The sequence below is a fragment of the Patella vulgata genome, chromosome 2 (genome assembly GCF_932274485.2).
Source record: "Patella vulgata chromosome 2, xgPatVulg1.2, whole genome shotgun sequence".
Taxonomy (NCBI): domain Eukaryota; kingdom Metazoa; phylum Mollusca; class Gastropoda; family Patellidae; genus Patella; species Patella vulgata.
Window position 1 is genome coordinate 53,028,544 of NC_065880.2, and position 10,347 is coordinate 53,038,890.

The following is a 10,347-nucleotide window of genomic DNA, read 5'->3' on the forward strand; positions in this document are numbered from 1 at the left end:
GACAAAATGGCTGCCGCTCATACGCAAATACATGTAGTACTGTAAATGTATATCAAGGTTGTGGACCCTGTAGAGGACACAATTTTGATCAGATTTGGATGAAACTTGAAATACATGTTTATAACCCAAAGATCTTGGTTCCTTTTGATATTCACGCATAATCGGATTGTAACTTCCTGAGTTATGGCCCCTAATTGAAAAATCGCTTTTCTTTAGCTCTTTCTCCATCCATCTCTTGCAAAACAAGAAGATAATCAAGAAGATAATCATATCATAAACTTAAATTTAGAACCCTGCTTCAGTTATTTTCAAAACCTTTATCAAATAGTCTTGTTTTTTTGAAACACAAACTTTTATTTACTTACATATAACTGACTTGCACTGATATAGGGACTCATCTGCCTTTTTAACCACTTGCAGTGACAGGTTCTTTTGTCAACTCTTTGGAATTTTATTTGATAATAGATGATTAGACTTTAATTAGATGTGTTGTTTATTCTAGATTACAATCCACCAGCAACGACAGGAAAGGGTGTTGAGCAGGGACAACAGGAAGGTCAACAGACTCCACAGGGATCTAGATACCAAACTACACTGAGATCAGAAAACAGTGAACAGGGAACAACAGTGAAATCAGGACAAAATCTTACAGTTTCAGAAGAACTGGTAGTTAAACATGTTTCAATAGGACTTAATAAAACACGTACCCAACAGGAAACTGAACAGACAGGAGCTGGGCATGGTCAACATAAAGCAGCAGAACAACAGAGACAAAGTCAACAGGGATCTGGACAGGGTCAACAGGGATTGGAACAGGGTCAACAGGGATCGGGACAGGGTCAACCACCAGGACAGAGTACACCATCGGGGCAGGGTCAACCACAAGGAGCAGGACAGGGTCAACCACAAGGAGCAGGACAGGGTCAACCTTCTGCAGGACAAGGTCTGGGACAACCACAAGGAGCAGGACAGGGTCTAGGACAACCACAAGGAGCAGGACAGGGTCAGGGACTACCACAAGGAGCAGGACAGGGTCTGGGACAACCACAAGGAGCAGGACAGGGTCTGGGACAACCACAAGGAGCAGGACAGGGTCTGGGACAACCACAAGGAGCAGGACAGGGTCTGGGACAACCACAAGGAGCAGGACAGGGTCTGGGACAACCACAAGGAGCAGGACAGGGTCTGGGACAACCACACGGTGCAGGACAGGGTCTGGGTCAACCACAAGGAGCAGGACATGGTCAACCACAAGGAGCAGGACAGGGTAAATCACAAGGAGCAGGACAGGGTCAACCACAAGGAGTAGGACAGGGTCAACCTTCTGCAGGACAAGGTCTGGGACAACCACAAAGAGAAGGACAGGGTCTGAGTCAACCACAAGGAGCAGGACAGGGTCTTGGACAACCACAAGGAGCAGGACAGGGTCTGGGACAACCACAAGGAGCAGGACAGGGTCTGGGACAACCACAAGGAGCAGGACAGGGTCTGGGACAACCACAAGGAGCAGGACAGGGTCTGGGACTACCACAAGGAGCAGGACAGGGTCTGGGACAACCACAAGGAGCAGGACAGGGTCTGGGTCAACCACAAATAGAAGTACAGGGTCTGGGACAACCACAAGGAGCAGGACAGGGTCTGGGACAACCACAAGGAGCAGGACAGGGTCAGGGACTACCACAAGGAGCAGGACAGGGTCTGGGAAAACCACAAGGAGCAGGACAGGGTCTGGGACAACCACAAGGAGCAGGACAGGGTCTGGGACAACCACAAGGAGCAGGACAGGGTCTGGGTCAACCACAAATAGAAGTACAGGGTCTGGGACTACCACAAGGAGCAGGACAGGGTCTGGGACAACCACAAGGAGCAGGACAGGGTCAGGGACTACCACAAGGAGCAGGACAGGGTCTGGGACAACCACAAGGAGCAGGACAGGGTCTGGGACAACCACAAGGAGCAGGACAGGGTCTGGGTCAACCACAAAGAGCAGATCAGGGTCTGGGACAACCACAAATAGAAGTACAGGGTCTGGGACAACCACAAGGAACAGGACAGGGTCTGGGTCAACCACAAGGAGAAGGACAGGGTCTGGGTCAACCACAAGGAGCAGGACAGGGTACACCACAAGGAGTAGGACAGGATCAACAGGGACAGGCATCTGAACAGGAATCTGGTGACCGTCAACTTGAATCGCCTTCTTCAGGTCATTTTATGGGATATTTCTTAACATTAATTGTTTTATGTGTTGCTGGATATGTTGTATTCCATAATAAACAAAAGGTAAGTTATAAAAAAATAATTTTATTTTTACAAGGAATGTAATGTAACAATGTTTCAGTAGTCTGCATTCGGCCTCAATATTCTGGAATGTAATCTGTCATTGTGACTTTTGCCTTTTATTATAATTTGGGTCTAGATGATAGGGCATTATGTGCCCTGTCCTTTGGTCGGTGATTCCATACTTGCTTGTGAAATCGAAAGTATATTTATTTCATCCTATTTTAAGGAAACTTGGTATGTTAACCTGCATGCTGTAGTTCTCCAACAAGTTTCGAATTGAATGATATGTGTCAACTATTTGCAGAGTCAGTGATCTTTGCTTAAACAACTTATCAAAAATAGCTTACGAACACGACACAACAACTACATTTTTTATCCAATTTTATTTTAGTCAAACTTATGTCTTTATTATTTTGATCGCCTGTCCAACCTCGTGGTTTTTCTCCGGGTCCTCTGGTTTCCGCCCACTGCTAAAGATCCCTACGCGCCACCGAATTATTGAAATAAATTAAACCATATGTTAGTCCAGAAATGACCTAGTTTGTGTAGAGTGGACATTAAACCCAAGTTCTCTCTCTTTTCGAATTTAAATGTGATATTTCGAATTTAAATGTGATATATCAATTAATCAATGATTAACAGTTCTTGACTTCAACCTAGCTTGGCATATGGCATAATATCAACCGGTTCTTGCATGAGTTCATATTTAAACAAGATTTATTCTCAGAGTTGTCTGGTTCTTTTGGGAGTCAAAGAAGGTCCTTGTTTGAATGTTGTATAGATAGTTCGAAGCGATTTCATAATCTTTCCAACGACTTTTTCAAACTGTTATTTTAAAAGTAGATCAGTGCACTTGAAATACAGTTAATTTGAGTGGTGGACAAACTCTGGTATTTAGTCAATAGCTAGTCAGTAGGTGTTTCAAATATCAGTCTGTCTGGCCATTAATACTTACCAATACTCACTCTGCAATGTTAAAGTTTTAACCAATGTCTCAAAATTTTGATGAATGATATTGGATAAGGTTCATTTTGAGGATTATTAGAGTAATTGTAAGTAAATTTACTGTATTTGTAAGCTTTCACAACATTTTTATACGTCCACATTTTCATGTGGATGTATTATGCCGTTGCCCCTGTCTATCTGTTCGGCGGACCACAATTTGTTTGTGGACACTCTACAGGTCACAATTTTTATCCAATTTTGACGAAACTTGAAATATAGGTCTATCTCCCAACGATCTCAGTGCCTTTTGATATTGGCATGTTATCAGACGTTTTTATACGCCCACATTGAAATGTGGTCGTATATTGTTGTCACCCCCGTCCGTCCGGCGTCCACAATTGCTTGTGGACGCTCTAGAGGCCAAAGTTAATATCTGATTGACTTTAAATTTATACACAGTGTTTAAGGTCTTGAGATGAAGAAGCCTATTGATTTTCAGCGATTTCCGATAATTATTGCCAGAGTTATGGCCCTTGATCACTTTGAAAAATCTTGTCGACGCTCTAGAGGCCAAAGTTAATATCCGATTGACCTAAAATTTATACACAGTGTTTAAGGTCACGAGACGAAGAAGCCTTTTGTTTTTCAGCGATTTCCGATAATTACTGCCAGAGTTATGGCCCTTGATCACTTCAAAAAATCTTGTGGATGCTCTAAAGGCCAAAGTTAATATCTGATTGACTTCAAATTTATACACAGTGTTTAAGGTCATGAGACGAAGAAGCCTATTGATTTTCAGCGATTTACAATAATTACTGCTAGAGTTATGGCCCTTGATCACTTTGAAAAATCTTGTGGACGCTCTAGAGGCCAAAGATAATATCTGATTGACTTTAAATTTATACACAGTGTTTAAGGTCATGAGACGAAGAATCCTATTGATTTTCAACGATTTCCGATAATTACTGTCAAAGTTATGGCCCTTGATCACTTTGTGACGCTCTAAAGGCTAAAGTTATCATTAGATTGACTTCAGATTGATACACAGAGTTTAAGATCTTGAGACGAACAAGTATATTGATTTTCAATGAATTTTTATGTCTTGAACAGCTAAATCCATGATATTAAAAGTTTTGTATACAAAACGTTAGCATGTGGCAGAACTTTATAAAAACAAACAAATTCTAATGGTTTTCTGATAATTATAATTTTAGTGTATTATAAATGTTTCATTACCAAAAAAAAGTAAAAATATGCGACAACTCTTGTTGACTGCTCGGACGATTTAGCTGTTGTGGGCGTAGTTTTGTTGCCTGTCAACCTATCTTTTTAGCTTGTGGGCACTCTAGAGGCCACAATTTTCATCTGATTTGGTTGAAACTTGAAATGCATGTTTATGTCTCAAAGATCTTGGTTCCTTTTGATATTTGCATGTATCATATTGTAAGTTCCTGAATTAAGGCCCCTGATTTTACGAAAAATCACGTTTTTCACTTGTGGTCCCTCTAGAGGTCACAATTATTATCTGTTTTAAAAAATGTTCAAATATATCACTGTTACACCGGTGGTTGAGCTCAAATTTTGTGAAAATCGGACCAAAACTGCCCAACAAAATGGCCGCCCCTTGTACGCAAATAGTGTAAAAGTATGTCACACCAATGTTGTGGACCTCTTGAGGTCAGAATTTTTAACGATTTTGATGAAGCTTAAAGATCTTGGTTCCTTTCGATATTCTCGCATAACAATTGTTATCAGATTTTGATTAAACTTGAAAAATATATGTTTATGTCCCAAAGATCTTGGTGTCTTTCACAATTTGCGCATATCAGACAGTAACTTCCTGAATTGCGGCCCAGGGGGGTTGGATTGCTGAATGGTTAGCGTGCTCGCGCTGTATCATCAAGTCTGTCATTGAGTCGACTGGCGTGGTTTCGAATCCCCGGTTGTACGTGACAAGGAGTAGGGTCGCCTGTCCAACCTCGTGGGTTTTCTCCGGGTCCTCCGGTTTCCTCCCACTGCTAAAGACCCCTACGCGCAAGCGAATTATTGAAATAAAATTAAACCATATGTTAGTCCCGAAATGACCTAGTTTGTGTCGAGTGGATGTTAAACCCCATTTCTCTCTCTCTCTCTGAATTGCGGCCCATGATTGTACGAAAAGTCGTGTTTCTCTAGAGGTCATAATTTTTTATCCGATTTTGAAAACCGTTCAAATATATCACCATTCCACCTTAATAAAGGTTGAGTTCAAATTTTAGTAGTGAATGTTTTACTATTGTGGGACTTGAACTTCCCTTGTTTATGTTAACTTTTAAACATCATAATATATTTCCAGATTATCGCTTTTATCATAGAAGGTCGGACTGGTCGTCAGAGAAGACGGGGTAATGATAGTGGTGGTGATTATAAAAGATTACAGAGTAATGTGGAAGAAGTTATGCCGTCTTTAGATAAAACAACTACATCCAAGAATTTTATCTATTAAACAAGTTCTTATTAAGGTACATGTCCTACTTCATGTTTGATAGCATCACTATATTTTTATGTCAAAACTTTGTCTCAAATGTCAGTTTAATATATGTAATCTTTTGAAAAACCATCATCTGTTGAATTAGTTGAATACCCAAGGGAATATACATGCAGTTAGATCTCAGAATTTTACGGAGGAAACAGTCGGCTGTAATTGATCTGTCATTGTATATATAGCAAGGAAGTATTATTGTGAAAAGGTTAGTGACTGTCCTGGGAGGAGAAAGATTCAGGGTAGAGGAGACATACTTTCACTCAGTGTATGCTTCTTTTATTCTTTTATTGGTGAAGGTAAGCAGGGGCAAGCAATTTGATTGGTTGATGCTGAATATCTTGATTGATGAGCAGTTTTGGTTAAGTAGAGATAAACAATTTGATTGTTTGAAGCTTTGAGACACTGTAAATGCAGGGTGATGTGTTTTAAACAGATAAATGTGCAAGTCATTAATGACTGTCATCTATTTGTTTTGTGATTAATTAAAGTCACATTTTCTATCTACTTTTCGTCATTCAACACTTTTCATTAGATCAAAGGCAAAAGATATTGTCAATGCAGTTGAATACCTGCCCTTCATCAAAAGCTATTGTTTAATATTGATTTAAAATAGTGTTGACATTTTGAATATTTTACAATTCTACGACACTTTCATGCAGAGGAGGTAAAGGCTTACTTTTTCATTTTTTTAAATTTCAGACGCACTGTATGATTTGTTTATATGTAGTACTTAACTAAAGCAAAAGTTGCATTTATAACGGAAACAAGTTCAAGAAATTAAAATGAGCAAGTGGTTGCTGAATTCAATAAGGGAACTGTTTTTTTTTATGCTATTTCAGTTGGAACTCGCTAGAAAATGAGTTGGTCCAAAATTAATAACCAATAGAATAGTGAAAAATCCATATTCCATTTTTAGAAAACATTTTGGCAATGCTTTATAGTAAAAATTGCTGTACAGTAATAGTATGAAATCGCAAAATCCTGTCTAAAAGTTACTGTTCCAATTAATTTGAATTTTGTTGCAGGGAGGGATATAGACACAAATCTAAAATTAACTTTAATTATCATTAAGTTGTGTACTGTATGATATTTCTATGGTAAAATAGATTTTGTAAAACATTGTACAATTATTTTTGTGATAATTTAGAAATTTCCTGTATATGCAATAGCATTAACCACTATTGAATGGCTTGTTCCTGATACGGTAGATGCTAAGGTGATTGTTTTGCAGTTACCGTGTTTTCACTATAAATAACATAATAAATTTTATTATATTTCTTATTGAGGCAAATCTTGGTTATATTTAAGTTGGGTAAAAGTAGATGAAATTGTTATATTTAATGGCTAACAGTATTGTGATATATTTATGTATTTAAAAGAACAGTAATGCTATATTCTTCAAACTAGAATTTTTGCCACATATATTCTTATATTATATAACAAATTTAGAAATTTCTTATAGCAGTATTCCAAAGCTATAATTTAATGAGCCGCCAGTATAAAAGTTGTCTTGGAAATTGTGGTTAGTTTTAGGAGAATCTGACATATTTGATCAAATCTTTCTACATCTTCATACTTTTTTTATGCTTCTTCATGGGTATACTTAATGTGAATAAAGATATTAAAGTTTTTGATTTGTTATCAAATTCTAAATTAGTTCATATCATAAGATGCAGCTCATAATGAAATAATTGATGACAACATTATGCATATAATGTGGTCTCAGTAGTTATCATAACAGTGGCAAGCACAAGTCTGTGATGGTGATGATTTATTGTAATTATATGTATGACATATGGAACTTCTACTGTACCCATTAAAAACTTCTGAAAAGATTCTATAAAGGGAAATGGTATTTTATTTTATTAAAAGTCATGTAATTTAATTTTGTAGAGGTGGTTTTGTGAAAGCTTCCAGATTATATAAAGATCAGAACTGTGGAATTAAATATATTGTATAGTTTTGAACCTGTAAATTATTTAAGAATCCACCCATCTCTATACCTTATTCTATGTAAACATGTACATGTGTATAGATATTGATCTAATGTAAACTCATGCCTTTACTTTCAATGCCATATCGATCAATTCATTCAGACCATTAATGTTCTTTGCATTTTTTTTTCGTTTCCTAAATGCACACAAGGGTTTTTATTAAAAATTAAGATTGTGTGTGAATTGGAACTGGTTGTGAAAGTAAATAAAAATTATAATTATAGAAGATGGCCTATTTGTAAATAATAATGGGTGTGACTGTTACACGAGAGCATCTTTTTTTTTCTATTGCTTATTATCATCACAAGATTAATGTTTGTTGTAAATAAAATGGGGTAACTTTTTAAAATTGATTTATGCAATAACTACTTTCATGATTTATTGTCCCTTGCCTTTACATAATGTCTGTCTGTAACACATTGTGGGACACAGTATTAATCTGCTTCTAATTGAGCTAGAAATCTTTGTTACATTGTTGTTTTGACGATATCAATAATGCACATTTTCTGCCGAGAGGATAAGTAATTTGATTGGTTGAGACTTCTGAACACAATAACAGATTCTAACTGTGTGATAATTTTGGAATTTGGTGTATAGTTTCATTATATCAATACCTTGACTGAAGTTCAGTTATAAGCATTTTCTGCTTAGGCTAATTCACAAGAGTCTTAAATTTCTTTGGTCAAGACTTCTCCTTCTTTTTGAGGTAGAATGTTCAAACTTGTGTAGGTGTTTATTAGTTAAATGGCTTGACTGGGTTCAATGATAAGTAATTTCTGCCAAGGCCAAGCAGAGATAAATAATTTCATTGGTCGAGACTTTGTGGTCAGACTTGGAAGTATAGTTTAAATACCTTAAATAAGTTTGATCATGGGCATTTTCTGCTGAGGCTAAGTTTGATTGCCCAATAAATGTGTATGTATGTGTCATCTTTTTATTTTGCAATTGAGGCAGGGGACATTAAACTTCATTGTTGGCTTGTTTTATTATTCATTAGCATAGTATTTTCATTACATATTCGTGACCTTCTTATATGTTTTATAATAGATTTTGACAAAACTCGAAAATTGATTTAATGTTAACTTTTATGTGTATTTGGGCATTTGTATGATTACCATACAAAATTACATATACTGTATTTTGTTAAATTTCAAGATAAAATTATTTCATTGTGTGTAGATTTAAAGTTTAGAAAAACATGGTCTTTAAATCTCACCTTAAAAAAGATATATTTCTGTGATACAGTACATTAATTTATTAACATTTCATCCTGCCATATATTATTGCTTGTTTTATGAAAGGAATATAGATATGGTCCATTAGCATAATTGTCCTCTTTAAGTTTTCATTTTATTTTTACTTAAAAATTATATATTTTTTTATATTTGTTGTTATTGTAAGGCAAGACAAAGTAGAAATCTTGTTGGTAATTCTTAAAGGAGGTTATTTATTAAATGCTGTTTGTACATCAAATTATGGAGATTTCAATAAAATGGTTTTTGCTTAAATTTATTGACTGAAATATTAATGGTACATGGCTTGCGAACTGATTATCTTTAAACACCGTTATTAGGTTTAACATCTTACTTTACTGTACCAACTGGGTTAATGAAGAAAGGCAAACGTCATGCGGTGTGCTATTAGGGAAATTTTGCGAAGCTACAGCCTACCCATCTTCCAAATTCCAACTATCAAAGCTCTTTATTGTGTACAAGACATATTCACAGGATCAAATTTTTTTTGTCTTATCCGTATGACTATACCTAGTTCCTTGTCGGGCCCTCTGTCCTTCAACAATGCCTAGGGGAAACACCATGCTGGAATATCACAGGGGACTTACTCTGCCAATACCAGGAACATACAACTGATTTCCTTGTCAGGCCGTCTGTCCTTCAACAATGCCTAGGGGGAAACACCATGCTGGAATATCTCAGGGAACTTACTCTACCAATACAAAGAACATTCAACCGCTTTCCTGGTTAGTGAGCCAGCACCTTGCTCAGTAAGTCTTAAAGAGCCATTGTGGCTCCAACAAAATATGTAGGCTATATATGTTAATATTCTCTCTACCAAAAGAGTTTGGTTTCCAATAAATAGCAGCTAAACCATAAAGAATTCTATTTTCTAGATTCCACTCCCCCTCCACAATATTTTCATACTGTCAATATAGGTAATTTTACATGGAATAGCCATTTATCCTACTTCATTCTAATATTGTGGGTGTATGTTGCATTCATTCCTGTGAAAGCACAATTCACTAATAAATTATAAGGCGTTCAGCTTGCAGGTTATAATTGTAATACAGTGGATTTAAAATATAAGATACAGACTGCTGCAGGGCTCAAAAAAGTTACCCGGAGAGAAATGTCCACTTAACACACACTGGATCTGTTTAGGACTTGTGCGTATGGGTCTTTAGCAGTGGGAGAACATGCAAAAAACCCATAAGGTTAAGCAGGCAACCCTATTTCTTGTTGAGTACAAACTTGAGATCAAAACTAGGTCAATGACACAACCTTTAGAAATTATGATCTAAAAAGGCAGCATTAGACCACTAGTCTGTTCTTAGGTTCTGTATTCCATTGCAAATAATAAAAGATTAAA

The 10,347-nt window shown here is 36.8% G+C and overlaps 1 protein-coding gene across 2 annotated transcripts in view; it reads left to right on the forward strand.

Moving 5' to 3' along the window:
• LOC126811703 (fibroin heavy chain) overlaps positions 1–9,251 on the forward strand; it is a 30,197-nt gene extending 20,946 nt beyond the window's left edge. For both annotated transcript variants that reach the window (XM_050537542.2, XM_050537544.2), the window contains 3 exons: positions 503–2,280; positions 5,561–5,726; positions 6,449–9,251. In XM_050537542.2, the coding sequence (XP_050393499.2) occupies positions 503–2,280; positions 5,561–5,710 (1,928 nt within the window). In that variant the 3' untranslated portion in view covers positions 5,711–5,726; positions 6,449–9,251. The remainder of the gene's footprint in view (positions 1–502; positions 2,281–5,560; positions 5,727–6,448) is intronic.
• The last annotated feature ends 1,096 nt before the right edge of the window (positions 9,252–10,347 follow it).